Raw genomic sequence first — 18,029 nt, 5'->3', positions numbered from 1 at the left:
AGAGGTGAGATCCTCCTTCCCTCTGGGAAAAGGAAGGGTACCTCTCACAGGAGGGTTTTATGATTTGTTTTGGGGGAAGGTTAGAAAGTCTGTCTTGCACATGCCATTTCTCATATTCCATATTCCTTCAGTTTGAAATATTCAATATGCCAAATTACCACGTTTTGGGGTAGCACGTCCCTGTCAGCACATACAAGTTGGAATAGTTGGCACATACGAGGTTAAGGATTGCTCTTGATCAGGTGCAGTGGCACAGATGGGTAGACCCGCGACTGGCCCTGGGCTGGGCAGGTGACGGGGAGGAGGCACAGGCAGGTGTGCTGTGGGGGAAATAATGTGGGGGGGAGAAGACGGTGGGGGAAATAATGAGGTCGCAGGAAGGGCAGACCCCGGAGAATCCCTGAATCCCCGCGTGGGAATATGGCTTCACTCCTGCATTGTTTCAAAAGTTGCTAAACTACCGAGGGCGTCTGGACTGGCGCTGGCAGCAGCTCGTCCGGGTCCGAGCTCAGCATGAGGCTGGGAGGCCGCAGACCAGCGGGATAGGGCGGAGGGGCCGCGCTGGTTTCGCATTGTCTCTAAGCAAGCGGGAAAAATAAAACTGAAACCGAAGCCTGCCGACTGGCACGCCCCTTCGCCGCGCCCCGCCAGACTCCTGCCCCTGCCGCCGCGGGCGCGTCTCCCATCCGCCATGGCAAGTTGCTTTTGCTTTGGATTTTGCGGGGCAAGGACGGCTCCGTCCGGTCGCTACTGTCCTCTAGAAGGACGCGGAGCCTGGTGGGGGCGGGCGGGGGTGCGGGGCTGACCCGGGCAGCGTGCGGAGGGGCCCCGGGCGGGGGAGAGCGCACTGTCGGGAGGCAACCCCGAGGGCAAACGTCTCGCTGCCTCCTGCACTCGCGCGTGGACACCGCGTGCACCTGGATTCACGGAGGGCCGAGCAGGAGGCTCAGCCCCGGAGGCCAGCGCGCCTTTGGGCGGCCACCTCCCGCACCCAGTGCGCCGTCGCCAGGGACACAGCAGTTTCGTCCAGCTTTGCAGGCTGTGTTAGGGCGTAACTATTGTTCCCTCCACCATCCCCCGCTTTGGTGAACAAGAGCCGAGGGAGTTACCGCGAAATGGAGGCCACAATTTCCTTTTGAAAAGGGCCCGCAAGAAGGATGCCAGTCAAGGACGCAAATCGGAAAGGCATCCAGATTGATGGATGTCTTGTCCGCGTTAGTGGGGATGTGGGACTTCTCTCTTGTGGCCTTAGTTCTTTCTCTAGACAAGGGCCCTGTGTTTTCACCCTGTGTGTTCCTTAGCAAGAACAGTTAACAAATTCAAGTTAGCCTTCCCTGTGCTTTCCATCAAGCGCTTGAAAGCAGTGGCAGGGCCCTTAATTCTCAGTTAGAAATGCCAGGGCCAAAGCAGTGTGACATGCAAGTATGATTTTGTTTAGTGGGTGGCAGTAAAGGCATTGTCAGTGAAAATAACTGATTTTAAGAAAAGCAATATCAACAAATGCCCTGAACAGATCTTATTATTCTCCGCCATTGATTTACTTACAAAAATAAACTCACAGTTTTCTTTATATCTATTTGGTTTCTGATACAACGGTCAGAGATCTCTTAAAATATATCACTGATACAGGGAAAATGCCATCACTTTAATACTTCTTGGCTAAAATGCTGCTCTTGTTTCAAAATCCTGTGTCTCTATGGGGTATCTCTTGAAAGGGCTGTCTCCAAAGACATTGCTTTTCCTTATGTGGATAGAAGAGATTAATAACTATCAGGGAGACGTTTCTTTGATTTCAAAGATAAGTTAAATGTACACACTTGAATAAGGAAACACTGTATGGCATTAGTATTGATGAGGGCAGAGGGGAAGTGAGATTTAAATTGATTGAAAGTTTTTCTTTGATATTGAGGAAGAGCAAAAAGGAAGCTAATTCTCTAGTCATTTACCCATTGAAGTCAGAATGGACTCTTAGAAACAGATGTAGGATAATGAAGACAAATCTCCTGTGAAGTAAAATTCCCTGAAAATCTGACAAATCTCTTTGGTCATTTTCTCCCCTCTGCTAGGAAGACCTGTTTTGGGATAATTACATATTGCTACTTGCAGCTAGGATGGAGGAACACTTCTATATATTTTTATTGTTTCCTATGCAATCTACTTGTCCCTGAGTATTTAAAAAATTTTTTTATTGACTTTAGAGAGAGGAAGGGGGAGGGAGAGAGATAGAAACATCGATGAGAGAGAACATTGATTGGCTGCCTCCTGCATGTCCTCCACTGGGGATTTTGCCCACAACCTGGGCATGTGCCCTGACAAGGAATCAAACCCGTGACCTTCTGGTGCATGGGTAGATGCTCAACCACTGAGCCACACTGGCTGCGCGTCCCTGAGTATTTTTAAAAAATATGTTTTTATTGATTTTTTAGAGAAAGAGGAAGGAAGAGAGAGAGATAGAAACATTGATTGGCTGCCTCCTGCACACCCTGTACTGGGGATCAAGCTTGCAACCCCGGCACATGCCCTCATTGGGAATTAAATTGGGACCTCTGAGTCCAGGGGAGCATGCCCAAGTCCAATCCACTGAGCCATACCAGCTGGGCAAAAGGTTCACTTTTTACATTTAACTCTCAAATTCATAGTTTATGTTGGTATACGGTATGAGGCAAGGATCTATCCTCTCTCTCTCTTCTCTCTCTCTTTCTATCTCTATCTCTCTATCCATCCATCCATCATCTATTTATCTATTAATCTGTAATCAAGTAATCACCTGCACTGGTACCTTTATTGAATAAAATAGCCTCTCCCACTGCTGTGTGATGTTGCCTAGATAGATTAAGTAGAATCTTACATATTTTAAAGAGCATCCTATTTCTCTTACAGGCATCAGTTTTGAATGTCAAGGAATCCAAAGCTTTTGAAAGAATGATTGTAGTTGCTGGTCTTCCAGTTGGCCATAATGATCGATCACTGACCAAATTAGTGAAGAGTCACTTCCAAGATATTAAGAATGAGGGCGGAGTTGTTGAAGATGTGATATATCCAACAAGAACTAAGGGAGTTGCATATGTAATATTCAAAGAAAAAAAAGGTATTTTCAAATTAAATTTCTGTAATCTTAGAAATACTTCTGTGATAAAATTGAAAATTGAATTTTATTAAAATGAATCACGGGATTGGTAAAGTTTAAAGTGGATTAAAAATTATATTCTGAATATCAAAGTGGCACAATGTTCCACTAGCAAGAATATATGTGAAAATGGCTCATGATAAAGTTGCCAGTAACTGGCAAATTCTTGAAGACTTATTTCTAAATTTTTTATCCTCACCCGAGGACATTTTTCCATTTTTTGTTCAGGTAGAGTGGGGGGGGTGGGCGGGGAAGAGAGGAACAGAGAGAGAGAGAGAAACATCGATGTGAAAGGAACACATCAAGTGGCTGCCACCCACACAACCGACCAGAGCCGGGGACAAACTGCAACCGAAGTACGTGCCCTTAGCGGGAACCGAACCCGGGTCTCTCAGGACCGCAGGCCGACGCTCTAACCACTGAGCCAAACTGGCCAGGGCTATTTCTAAATTTTGAATCGTTTATATATTGGGATAAAAGTGATACATTTTAATGTAGAAAATTTGTAAATTTTGGAAAGAAGTAAACAAAACCCCATAAACATGATCTCTCATCTCACAAACACAGTAACTACTTTGGGAATTTTGAGGCGGTGTCAGCAATGTAATCATATTATTTGCTTCTCTTTGTTCAAGCTAAACAATGGATAGTCTAACATATATTTGTTTTATTGCTGGTAAAGTTAGATCGGAGAAGTACGGCTTGGCTCTGAGATCAGGGTGAACCATTGTGCTTCCCAGCCCGCCTCTGACAGGTGAGGAAGCTGGGTGTGCAGGGCTCTTTCACCCTTGCTGCCTCAGGGGAGGGGCGGCCTTTCTCATGGCTCACTGACTGGCCGAACAAAATGCGAGAGAGATGAGTTTCCATACCAGCCTCTTGGAAGTAAAAGTACCACATGGCATAGGAGGAGAAGGAAAGACCTTGCTCTGCTTGAGGGAAGATAAGGTCCAGAGAGAGATCCAAGACACTATGTATGGATCATCAGTGACTTTATCTGTGACCATTAGTGAAGTCATTCCTTCTCAGTGGAATGTTCACATAGGAGACGGTGGGAAGGGCTGCTTCTTTCTATAAGGGGATTGTAGTGTTTTGGAAGCTAGTATTTTATATGTTGAATTGGTAACCCAGAGAGAGAAAAAGAAGGGAGGGCTTATTTATTTATTAACAGATACTTATTGAGTGCCTGTTATTTGCCAGGCACCATTCCAGGCCTTGAGGGTACAGCCGTGAATGAAATAGGCAAAGTGGTTTCTTTCATGAAGCACACATCTGTGAGGGTGGACAGATCATAAACAAGCAAAATGTATATCTAATATGTTCGATGTTTGATTTATTTGTATATTTATATATATTTATGCTTATATATGTTTTTATGAGTAACATGCACTTTTTAAAAAGTAAATTTATTTGGGTAACATTGGTTAATAACTATATAAATTTCAGGTGTATTACATTATAGTACGTCATCTGTATACTGTATTGTGTGCTCACCATCCAAAGCCTGGTCTCCTTCTGTCACCTTATATTTACCCTCTTCATCCTCCCTCAATCCCTTTTCTCCTCTGGTATCCTCTGTTCTGTTGTCTGTATGTATAGGTTCCTTTGTTTGTTGGCTTTATTTGTTTATTGCTTTTTGTTTTATTTTCCATATATGAGTGACATTACATGGTTCTTGTCCTTTTCCATCTGCCTTATTTCACTTAGCATGATACTCTCAAGATCCATCTATGTTGTGCAACAACACTAGCTTGCAGGGAAATTCAAAACAAAACTACAATGAGAAACCACCTCATAAGCGTTAGAATGGCAGCTATTAATATGGAAAGAAATACCAAGTGTTGGAGAGGAGGTGGAGAAAAAGAGAACCCTTGTACACTGCTGGTGGGAACATAAATTGGTGTAGCCACTGTGGAAAACAGTATGGAGGTTGCTCAAAAAATTAAGAATAAGAGTTACCATATGACCCAGCAATCCCTCTTTTGGGCACCTTACCTGAAAAATTTGAAAACACTCATTGGTAAAGATATATGTATCCTTATGTTCATTGGAGAATGTTTACGGTACCCAAGATATGGAAACAACCCAAGTGTCCTTTGACAGATGATTGGATAAAGAAAATGTGATCCTCCACTCTCTCTGCATACACATATATACGCACACACAATAGACTACTACTCAGCCATGAAAAAAGATGAAATGTTGCCACTTGTTTATATTTATTTATATACTAATATATAAAATGAGTGCTATGAAAAAATATAAAGAAGAATAAAAGGATAGGATGTGATAGGCTACTTTAGATAGAGTAGGTAGGAAAATACTCTGTTAGGTGACATTTGAACAAAGACTTGAATGAAGTGAGAGAATGACTCATGCAGATAAGGGATAAGTAAGACATTCTTGGTCCAGGGAAGAACTGGGAGTAGAATGCTGGCCATCTGGAAGAACAACAAGGAAGCCTGTGTGGCTGGAGTGGAATGAGTGAGGGGTGGCTAACAGGGGATGTGGTTAGATGAGTAGCTGGGGGCCAGTTTATGTTAAGTTGCTTATAGGTCCAGGCAGGATATCTGGACTTTATTCTGGGTGAGAAGGAAAGCCATTGGGTCGTTTTGAGCAGAGGACAAACAGAATGTGACTGCCTTTTTTTTTCCCCCCACATTTTTATTGTTTGATGTAAAATGTATTACAGATTTTGCACATTTTTCCCCCATTGACCCCCTCCTCCCCACTCCCGCCCCCTCCCACCTTTTCCCAAACTATTGTCCGTGTCCATTGGTTATGCATGTAAGTTCTTTGGTTTATCTCTTCCCACCCCCCCAACCCCTTTCCCTTTGAGGTTTGTCAGTCTAGCAATGAATTTGTGCTTCTTAATCCCTTCACCTTTTTCACCCATTTCCCCAACCCCCTTCCCAACTGGCAACCAACAAAATGTTCTCTGTATCTATGAGAATGTTCCTGTTCTTCCTGTTCATTTTGTTTGTAGATTCCATTGTTGATAGATATGTATTCATTGCCATTTTGTTTGTTCATACATTTTATCTTTTTCTTTAAAAAGACCCTTCATCATTTCATATAATAACGGTTTGGTAGTGATGAACTCCTTTAACTTTTTCTTGTCTGGGAAAGTTTTTATATGTCCATTGATTCTAAATGACAGCTTTGCAGGATAGAGTAATTTTGGTTGTAGGTTCTTGGTTTTCATCACTCTGAATATTTCTTGCCACTCCCTTCTGGCCTGCAAAGTTTCTTTTGAGAAATCAGCTGACAGCCTAATGGGAACTCCCTTGTAGGTAACTAGCTGCCTTTCTCTTGCTGCTTTTAAGATTCTCTCTTTGTCTTGAACCTTTTGCATTTTGATGATGATGTGTCTTGGTGTGGGCCTCTTGGGGTTCATCTTGTTTGGGACTCTCTGTGTTTCCTGGACTTGTATGTCTGTTTCCTTCACCAAGTTAGGAGAGTTTTCTGCCATTATTGTTTCAAACAGGTTTTTGATTTCTTGTTCTCTCTCTTCTCCTTCGGGCACCCCCAAGATGCGAATGTTGGCACGCTTGAAGTTGTCCCAGAGCCTCCTTACACTATCCTCATTTTTTTGGATTATTTTTTCTTTTTGCTGTTCTGATTGGGCGTTTTTTGCTTCCTTATATTCCAAATCGATGGTTTGCTCCTTGGATTTACGTACTCTATTATTGAAGCTATATAAATTATTCTTTATTTCAGTTAAAGCCTCCTTCGTTTCTAACTGTGCAGCGATCATTTCTGACTGGTCCTTTTTTATGCTCTTGAGGCCCTCACTGAGTTCATTGAGCATCCTTATAAGCAGTATTTTGAACTCAGCATCTGTTAGGTTGCTTATCTCCATTTCGCTTAGTTCTTTTCTTGGGGTTTTGTTCTGTTCTTTCATTTGGGACCTGTTTCTTTGTCTCCTCATTTTGGCTGCCTCCCTGTGTTTGTTTCTGTGTATTACTTAATGAGAGGTATAGGGCTCGCTGAGACCCGATGCTGCTCGTTTGAAAGAGTTTAGGAAAAACCTGAAGCAGGATCCAAGACAGGCCAATCCTATGGTTAAGCAAGTGGCAACAGCTTGGGTGGGACTGAAAGTTGGGTGGGGCGGGGCGGGGCCTCAGGGAGTCAGCAGGGCGGGGCTACCAGTGTGAGCCAGGTTGCTGGAGTCCCAGATATGGCGACTGTCTGCCGCCCCAGGGAAGGGTTCACCAAAGGAACAAAGACCTCTTACAGCACGTTTGTCCCCGAGTAAGCCCCCTCTCCAGCCCTCGCTCCAATGCCAAACAGCTCAGTTCTTCCCTGTATTTCTCTGGTGCCCCTCGAGCTGCCTCCCCTCCGAGCTTAGAGGGAGAGAGTCCGATAAGTCCGTGCGCGGGCCCTTTAAGGAGCTGCCTGTGGCTCCAGCCGCTTCAGCTTCCCTGAGCCTCAGTTTCCACTGGTTTTTCCAGCCAGAAGTTATGGGACTTCTCTTCCTGGCACTGGAACCCTGAGCGGGTGGGATGGGGACCCCTTAGTCCTCAGGAAGGACCTTCCCAGCCGCAGAAGCCTCCTGATTTTTATCCGCCACACTTGGATGTGGGACCAGCCAGTCGTGCCGCCGCGCTGCCGCCGCCGCCACCCCTCGCGCCACTTCCCCTCCTACCGGTCTGGATGTAGCTGCTTTTGTCCTGTAGTTGTAGGACTTCCATTCAGCTTGATTTCAGGCGGTTTTGGATGATGGTTGTTCTGTAGGTTTGTTGTAACTTGGATGTGGTTGTGGGAGAACGCGATACTGCGTTTCCCTACGCCGCCATCTTGACCGGAAGTCCAATGTGACTGCCTTTTCTTGGATGGTCAATCTGTCAGTCATGTGGAGAATAGGAGCTACTAGTCATTGCTGGTTTTTACTAGAGGGGTAGCAGGCAGGCGATTAAGAGCTAGTGGGAATTTAGGATTTGCTGATGGATTCAGTGTTATTTTCAGAGATGTAGAACACTGGAGGAAGAGTACTTTTGGATGAGGGATAGTTATCTAGAGTTGAATTTTGGTCACTGAGACGCTCATTAAGATAATGAGGTATAGGATGGTAAAATGGCGGCGGAGAGAATGGAAGCTACACAGACAATCTCCAAGGACCAAACGGGAATTACAACGAAAATAAAGACAAATCTTCAGAAAAAAAGCAACAGAAAAGCAGCAGGACAGGACCATATAACCAGGGACACTGATAGGATCTGTGGAGGCATGAGAGGGTGGCGGGCTGGGAGCCCACAGACAGCAGCAGTCTTAGCTATGAGCAGTGCCCTTGGGGTTAAGCTCCCAGGCCCACTCCACAGTGCAGAGAGCCAGGACAGAGCACTAAAATAGCCACAGCCACTCACCTGGGGCTCTGGCAGAAGGAGGGCGGAGTGGACTGGAACTCTGTGGGGACACCCGGGATTTGGAGGGCACTCAGAGTTTTTGCTGAGTCGCGGCCACAAAGGATGGTGGCCTGTTTGCACCTTCCCAGAGCTGTGGGGAAAAGCAGCAGCCCCTCCCTTGGAGATTCATCTTTTTCCAGGTGAGGCAAAGAAATGCAAATTGACGCTCATTAATAACCAGCATCTACCCCACCCTGTGGAAGCCCTCTTACACAGAACACCAGGGCTACACTCCACGGCCCTGAGTAACTGAGACTACTAGCCTCCAGGCAAAAAGCTAGAGGATAACTGAACCTTTCCTGGGCTTGCAAATATACCTAGGAAATTAAGACTTGACAGTGGTGTTTAATGTGGCCCATCCAAACTCAGGCCCATCCAAACTCAGTAAAGGGAGCCACAAACAGCAGAACACCAACACCCACAGGGAAAATTTGGCAGGCTCCAAAACCCACTGAGATAGCCAAAATGGTGAAACAAAGAAACAAATCCCAAAAGAACAAGAGAACTTTATCAAAGATGAGATAAATGAAATGCAATTAAGCAAATTATCAGAGGTAAAGTTCCAAACCATGATCTTGAGGAAGCTCAACAGCATGAGTAAGGACATCAGCACCATGAGTAAAGATATAGAAACATTGAAAACCAACCAAGTGGAAATGAAGAATGACATAGCAGGAATAAAGAACACATTGGAAGGACTAACCAGCAGAGTAGAAGCAGCTGAGGACCGGATCAGTGAATTAGAAGACAAGGTAGAAAAAAATCAACCAATCGGAAAACCAAAAGGAAAAAACACTTAAAAAACAGGAAGATAGCTTAAGAGAACTGTGGGACAACTGGAAATGTAATAACATTTGCATTATAGGAGTCCCCAAAGAGGAGAAAAATGGGCAAGGGTTAGAGAATATATTTGAAGAAATAGTGACAGAAAACTTTCCTAACTTGGTGGAAGAAGAAAGCATTCAAGTTCAAGAAGCACAGAGAGCCCCAAATAAGAAGAACCCAAACAGATCCACACCAATACACATAGTAATTAAAATGCCAAAAATTAAAGACAAAGAGAGAATCCTAAAGGCAGCAAGAGATAAGCGACAGGTTACCTACAAAGGAAACCCCATAAGGCTCTCAGCTGACTTCTCAACAGAAACACTACAGGCCAGAGGGAGTGGCATAAAATAATCAAGGTCATGAAAAACAAGAATCTGAATCCAAGACTATTCTATCCAGCAAGGCTATCATTCAAAATAGAAAGACAACTAAAAAGCTTTCCAGGCAAAAAATGGCTAAGGGAATATATTAACACTAAACCAGCATTGCAAGAAATGTTAAAAGGACTGCTGTAATTAGCAGAAAAAATAGAAAGAAAAATAGAACCACACTAAACAAAAATGGCAATAAATAAGTGCATATCAATTATCACCTTAAATGTGAATAGCTGGAATGTTCCAATAAAAAGACACAGAGTAGCTGACTGGATAAGAAAGCATGACTCACAGAAATATTGTTTACAAGAGACCTACCTCACAACAAAAGACTCACATAGGTTGAAAGTGAACGGATGGAAAAAAATCTTTCAAGCAAACGGAAAGGAAAAAATGCTGGGGTAGCAATACTGATATCTGATAAATTAGATTTCAAAATGAAGGCCATAACTAGCGACAAAGAAGGCCACTACGCAATATTGAAAGGATCTATCCTTTCAATAAGATATAACCTTGGTAAACATATATGCACCCAATATAGGAGCACCAAAATATATTACAAATCTTCTGGAGGACTTCAAAGGAGAAATCGACAGCAATACAATCATAGCAGGGGTCTTCAACACCCCACTGACAACACTGGATAGATGCTCTAGACAAAAAATTAACAAAGAAACACAGACTTTAAATGAAGTGCTAGATCAAATGGATTTAATAGATATCTACAGAGAATTACACCCCAAAACTTCAGAATTTACATTCTTCTCAAGTGAACATGGGACATTCTCAAAGACAGATCACATGTTAGGGCACAAACTAAGTCTCTACAAGTTCAAGAAGATTGAAATCATATCAAGCATCTTCTCAGATCACAATGGCATAAAACTAGAGATCAATTACAACAAGAACATGCAAAGACATTTGAAAACATGGAGGCTAAATAGCAAGTTATTGAACAATGAATGGGTTACCATGGAGATCAAGGAAGAAATTAAAAAATTCCTGGGTACCAATGAACACACAGCAACACAAAATCAATGGGATGCAATGAAAGCACTATAAGCCCACCTCAAGTAACAAGAAAAATTTCTAATTGACCATCTAACCTCACAACTTAAAGAACTAGAAAGCGAACAAAAAGAAAACCCCGGAGCAAGCAGAAGGAAGGAAATAGTAAAGATCAGAGAAGAAAATATAGCAACAAAATTTCAGACATCATACACAGCAGAATTTTCACTGATACATCACCTAAAGCAACAGAAACAAAGGAGAAAATGAACACATGGGACTACATCAAATTAAAAAACTTCTGCACAGCAAAAGAAACAACCACCAAAATGGTAAGGCAACCTACTCTATGGGAGAGCATAATTGCCCATGATACATCAGATAAGGGATTAATTTCCAAAATATATAGAGTACTTATACAACTCAACAAAAGAAAGACAAAGAACCCAATTAAAAAATGGGCAGAGGAACTGAATAGATACCTCTCCAAACAGGACATACAAGTGGCTAAGAGGCATATGAAGAAATGCTCAATCATCAGAGAGATGCAAATTAAAACGATGAGATATAACCTCACACCTGTCAGAATGGCCGCCATCAACAAATCATCAAACAACAAGTGTTGGCAAGGGTGTGGAGAAAAGGGGACTCTAGTACACTGCTGGTGGGAATGCAGACTGGTGCAGCCACTATGGAAAACAATATGGTGTTACCTCAAAAAATTAAAAATTGAATTGCTGTTTGACCCCGTGATCCCACTTCTAGGAATATACCCTAAGAAACCTGAAACACCAATCAGAAAGAATATATGTACCCTCATGGTCATAGCAACACTATTTACAATAGTTAAGATTTGGAAACAGCCCAAGTGTCCATCAGTAGATGAATGGATAAAAAAACAGTGGTACATATACACAATGGAGTACTATGCAGCTGTAAGAAAAAAAGATCTCTTATCCTTTGAGACAACATGGAGGGACCTGGAAAGTATCATCCTAAGCGAAACAAGCCAAACAGAGAAAGACAAGTATCATATGATCTCACTTATTTGTGGAATATAATGAACATAACTGTCTGAAGAACAGAGTAGTCCCAGAGACATGGAAGTAGGGAACAGACTGACAATCCCCAGGAGAGGGGATGAGGGGGAGAGATAAACCACAGAACTTATATGCATGTATGCATGACAAATGGACATGGACAACAAAGCTGGGGACAGGGTTGGGAGGGAGGGGGAGGAGGCTGTCAATGGGGAAAAAGGAGAAACATCTGTAACAAAAATAAATAAATTAATTAATTAATAAAAAAAAAAGATAATGAGGTTACAGATTTGGACACAGAAAGGAGAAAAGTCCAGGCTAAAGACAATCTTGAAAGTGATGCCTGGTCAGAGTGGCTCAGTTGGTCGAACAATGTCCTGTGCACTGAAAGGTTGCTGGTGCAGTTCCTGGTCAGTGCACATGCCCGTGTTGTGGGTTTGATCCCTGGTTGGGGGTGTATGGAGGGCAATTGCTCAGTGTTTTTCTCTCATCAGTGTTTCTCTCTCTCTCTCTCTCTCTCTCTCTCTCTCTCTCCTTTCCTCTCTCCCTCTTCTTTCCTCTCTCTAAGCCTGTCCTTGGGTGAGGAATAAAAACAAAAATAGATACATGGAGAGATGGTATCTAAAGCTGTGGATCTCCCAGGGTTATGAGGTATGAAGACTGAGGCATAGGCATGACAACATCTGGAAAATGGGAAGTGAAGGAGAATTACCAAAGGAGACTGAGCAGGTCAGCCAGTGAGTGACCAGAAAACCAAGACAGTGCCTGACCAGTGTGGCTCAGTGGTTGAGCATTGACCCATGCACCAAGAGGTCAACAGTTCAATTCCTGGTCAGGGTACATGCCCAGGTTGTAGACCAAATCCCAGTGGGTGGCATGCAGGAGGCGGCCAACTGATGTTCTCTCTCATCGATGTTTCTATCTCTCTCTCCTTCTCCCTTCCTCACTCTCTAAAATCAATACAGAAAAAAAATTCAAAAAAGAAAAGAAAAACCAAGACAGTGTGGTATCCTGGATCTAAGAAGGTGAAGTCTCATGGTCATAATTAACAGAGTGGGAGATTAACTTCTAGGCGTTTGTTATAATACACACACACACACACACACACACACACTATACCTATGTGTGTTTTATTTATTAAAAATTTTTTTCTTTATTGATTTTAGAGAGAGAGGAAGGGAGAGGGAGAGAGAGATAGAAACATCGATGAGAGAGAACACTGATTGGCCGCCTCCAGCATGCCTCCCACTGGGGACGGGGTCCACAAACTGGGCATGTGCCCTGACAGGGAATCAAACCGGCAACCTCTTGGTGCATGGGTTGACGCTCAACCACTGAGCCACATCAGCTGGGCTATATATACACACTTTATATATATTTTATATATATTATACACACACATATTTTAAAATATGATTAGGATCATATTTACATGTGAATGAATTTTAATGTATTAAAGTTGAAGTGAAAACTAAAAGTTGAATTTAGAGGAAAAATGGAGACAAAATCATAGGCATTCTAAATAATAGGATTGAACACCTCTATTATTAATTAAAATAATTATTAGTGTATCAAGTCACAAACACTTCTGATGGTATTGTTTCCACTTAGTTGCAGAGAATGTCATCAGAAAAAAGAAACACTCTCTGGCAGAGAAGGTTGGAACCATTCAACTTACAGTCTCTCATGTTAGTGAAAAGGTAAGGTGTGATGCTGAAGGCCAACTGCCAGTCCTGGATCCCATTTTTTCTGCAAAGTGTTCCCTATGTAGGAGACACAAAGCACTGTTACCCATGACTTCTAGGAAAGAAAATGCAAACTCCGTAACCCGAGTCAGTGTTAAAGGCCAAACCTGTATCTTAACATTTTTTTTATTTATTTTTTTTATTTTTTATCCTCACCCGAGGATATTTTTCCATTTTTTTTGTACAGATAGAGTGGGAGGGAAAGAGAGAGAGAAACATCGACGTGAAGGGACACATCGAGTGGCTGCCACCCGCACGACCAACCAGGGCCGGGGACAAACTGCAACCGAAGTACGTGCCCTTAGCGGGAACCGAACCCGGGTCTCTCCGGACCGCAGGCCGACGCTCTAACCGCTGAGCCAAACTGGCCAGGGCTTAACATTTTTTTGGTTACTGCTTGGTCTGTTTTATGGTTCTATATGTCCCCCTTGATGCTTTTATTTTTTTAATCCTCACCTGAGGATATGTATATATATATTTTTTATCCTCACCCGAGGACATTTTTCCATTTTTGTTCAGATAGAGTGGGAGGGAGAGAGAGGAAGAGAGGGAGAGAGAGAAACATTGACGTGAAAGGAACACATCGAGTGGCTGCCTCCCGCACAACCCCAACTGGGGCTGGGGACAAACTGCAACCGAGGTACGTGCCCTTAGTGGGAACCGAACCCGGGTCTCTCTGGACCGTGGGCCAACGCTCTAGCCAGGGCACCTGAGGATATTTACATTTATCTTCAGGCAGAGTGGGAGGAAGGGAGAGAGAGAGAGAGAGATAGATAGATAGATAGAGAGAGAAACATCGATGTGAGAGAGACACATGGATTGGTTGCCACCCACACTACCCCATCCAGGCCGGGGATGAACCGCAAAAGAGGTATGTGCCCTTGGCCGCAATTGAACTTGGGACTCTTTGGTCCATGGACCGATGCGCTAACCACTGAACAAAACTGGCCAGGGCCCACTTGATACTTTTAAAGTGATAGTGAGCTTTCATGCTCTCCTGGATGATATCGGTATCTACCTAAAGACATATTTGGGGGGAAAAAACAAAAACCTAATTAGCATGAACATAAAAGAGAAGGCTTGAAGATGCAGGAGGGGAAGAAATCAGAGGAAAAGTTAAAATTCAAAGCACTGGTTTAAAACTTTATTTGGTAAGAAATCCAGGGTTCTGTGCAGCCATCTGATGAACCTCAACCTTGGAGGGCGGTCTAGGGGGACCCCCTGTCCACAGAGCAGAACCAGAACAGTGTATATCTATGGGTTCTGCTTAAAACTTTGTTTCAAAAAAGTGTTCTGCCTCTAAAAATATTTGACCAGCTCAGTTTTGGGGAATGCAATGAGGGACTGTGAATCCCAAACTGAACACTGTGTGCTCGCTGGGGTTGTGGGATCCCTTTGATGGGCTGCTATGGTGCAAGAAGCCAGCCTGTGTTAGGGAACTGGGGACTGGTTTAGGGCAACTGTTGCAGAGACAGTGGCAGAAAAAGAATGTATTTATGTCGTCTACTCCACCAGGATGTGCTGTTTTAATTTCTCTCTAATTTTAGGTCTTCAGCTCTGTAAATGCAACTCTCGATCTCTCCGTTTTTCTGGGTCAAGTCGTTCTGGAAAGCCTCGTGAGGGACCTGAAAAGGAAAATTCCAAGTTTATGCTTCAGTCCTTTGGAACAAAACGGGAGAATCTCCGTTCAGGGGTCATTTCTGGCTATGAAGAAGCTCAAAGAGTCTTTGCTATTAAAAGCAAGTTCTCTTTTAGAAAAAGACAGGAGTTCCACCAGCGAGGGGGGGAAGTGGAATAGACAGAGCCCCAGAAGCAGTCTGCAGAGAAGTAGCAACGCTCTGGAGTCACCCAGGTCCTCAGTGCCCAGGGCTACTAGATGTGGAGAGACATTTGTTCTCGATACAGATGTTTTCCTTTACCTGAAAAAGAAGAAAAGCTGTTACGAAAGCATGTTGAAAAGATCTAACGTGCTATGTCAGGAGACTGTGGATGGTGAAATTACCACAATTTGCATAAAAAATGCTCGCAGTGGTTTGCCGCCAAACAATGAAAAACTTGTAAAAGAGTTCATTGAGAAATGCTCACATGCTCTTTACTTCGAGCTCAGAAAAGAGACATTTGTTTTGGAAGGAAAGAAAAAGAGAGAGAAAAGAGATATAAAGTTGGCATGTGAACAACTAAATCCGAGGTACCTTCAGGTTCTGATTAATTTTTATGAAACACACATTGACATTCTAGGACCTTCTTCTGACATTTACTTGTTTAAACAAGAGGTCATGAAATTAATAAGGCAAACAGTTAGGTGATAGACTCTCAGCAATAGTGATGACAGTGGCTGCTGCTTTTCCTTACTGAGCAGTGACGATGCTGTGCATGATGCTAGCTAGCTTGACACACTTTATTTCACTTAATCCTCGCGACCATCCTTCATTGTAGGCGTTGTGATCTTCATGCAATAGGGGAAGGCATAGAATTTGGAGAGGTTAAAACACGTGTCTGAGCTTATCTAGCTGGCTAGGCATGGGGCTGGGGTTAAACCCAGTCTATGTGACTACAAAGATAATATCTAAAGTATGTAAATGAAAAAACTCACAAAACTGAAGACATCTTGCTTTCTCTGTGACCCCAAATTCTTAGAAAAAGAAGTAGCTTTAATTCTAATACATGAGAAATTTAGATGATGATGATGATGATGAGGAGGAGGAGGAGGATGCCACTGGCAATTTCTTAGCATTTACAAAGTCTGCATTTACTCTAAATAGAATAAAAATGCTAGCAAGCCCTGGTGGAGTAGCTCAGTTAGGTAGAGCATTATCTGATATGCCAGGGTTTCTGATTTGATCCCAGGTCAGGGCACATAAAGGAATCAACCAATGAATGCATGAATGGGTGAAGCAACAAATTGATGTCTCTCTCTCTCTCTATTTCCCCCTCCTATCTCTCTCTAAAAATCAATCAATACATAAAAAATTAAAGAATAAAAAGAATTCTGGCAAAAGTCACTTGAGAAACTACTTTCTCAAAATCAATCAACCAATAAAAAATTAAAAAAAAAGAATGCTGGCTAAAATCACTTGAAAAACGACTTGGGAATTATTTTTGATGCAGGTTAAGTTATTACTTGATTAAATCCCATTGGTACAAGACTACTAGACATAGGTAACATTTTTATTTAGCTTAACTAAGTGCTTACATAAAATGTTGGTTCTCCTGTTATAAGGATAGTGTAGTATCTTTTTTTCTTTATTCCCCCTTTTATTTCATAATTGTACTGTTAAAGTAACATTTGAGGAGTTAGATCATAAATGATAATGATAATAACATGGATATGGGAAATATCACGGGAAACTTTGTAAAGTACATGACTGTCTAACCACTATGTTGTACACCTGAAACCAATACAAAATTACCCTGAAAGCAAACTATAATTGAAAAATACAAAAAAGTCAATTTTCACATGGAACTAAGAGAAAAATAAAATGAAACATTTATTAATACAAAAAGAATAATAACAAGTGCTGTCTGCCAGGCATAATTTTAAGGGCTTTACATATTTTCATTCAGTCCTGACAGCAGCCCTATGAGGCAAATGCTGTCTTTATGCCCTTTTCACAGATGAAGAAACTGAAGTGCACTGATGTAATGCACCTGAGCTCTTAATTGCTTTACTGTGCTTCTCCCTCTTATAGAATTAGTCTACAATTCTACTTAAACAATCAAGAAGTTTTCCTTTAAAGATGACAGGCAAATTTGAAAATTCTTTTTTGAAGGGAAGCCAGGGCCTATAAGTAATTGAGTTGTCTATGACTGCCCTGAATTTAACTTTGGATTACGCCAGTGTTAAGTAGCTGGGCCACTGCAGAGACCCTCCTAGGATAATAAAATGTATACATCTCACATAGCTCTAAGTAAACAATCATGCTTATGATGATTGGAATTGTTTATATCAGTAGGAACGATTAAGAAAAACTTACATGTTTTCAATTTTCTCAGCCATCTAAGTCCCAAATATGTAAGTAATTTCTATTTCTTTAAACACGACATTTCATTTCTGTATGAGTAAACACTTACCACGGGAAGCTGCTGTTTACGTCGAGCACCCAATAAAGTATCTTTAAGTTAAGAGGGGGTTTCATTTTTATTTTGTTTCAAGGAGTTTGTCTCAGTCTGGGTCCAATCAAGAGAGAGAAGGCACATAGTAATTTGAATAGGGAAAGTGTAATATAAAGAATTGTTAAAGGGGACTGGAATAATGAGGGATTGACTAGCAAGAAATAAAGAGAACTGAGGAATAAAAGCCGTAAGGAGCAGTTTAGATAGAGCACGCAAGGAAGAACTCTCCAGCCCCCCTCTGCCCCAGGACTGAAAGCCAGTCCTCGCTGGAGGACTCGTACTAGGGGATGTTGCTGGAAATCCATCCTCTAGGGTATTGGAGGAATCTCTTCACAGGAGTATCTCCCCCGGCACTATATTTACAAAATGGCTAAAGAGGTTGCTGGAGTAGG

General features: G+C 42.5%; 1 protein-coding gene across 1 annotated transcript; it reads left to right on the top strand.

Annotated features, from left to right (window-relative positions):
- Positions 1-658: 658 nt before the first annotated feature.
- On the top strand, positions 659-16,896 carry RBM43 (RNA binding motif protein 43). The gene is made up of 4 exons (XM_036254289.1): positions 659-694; positions 2,881-3,088; positions 13,391-13,479; positions 15,072-16,896. Exons 1-4 carry the CDS (start codon positions 692-694, stop codon positions 15,828-15,830), a joined length of 1,059 nt encoding a protein of 352 aa, XP_036110182.1. The 5' UTR covers positions 659-691; the 3' UTR covers positions 15,831-16,896.
- Positions 16,897-18,029: the final 1,133 nt, after the last annotated feature.

This window comes from Molossus molossus, unplaced genomic scaffold, assembly GCF_014108415.1.
Source record: "Molossus molossus isolate mMolMol1 unplaced genomic scaffold, mMolMol1.p scaffold_m16_p_11, whole genome shotgun sequence".
NCBI classification, from domain to species: Eukaryota; Metazoa; Chordata; class Mammalia; order Chiroptera; family Molossidae; genus Molossus; species Molossus molossus.
Note: the sequence above shows the minus strand (reverse complement) of the source record. Positions and strands in the feature narration are given on the sequence as shown.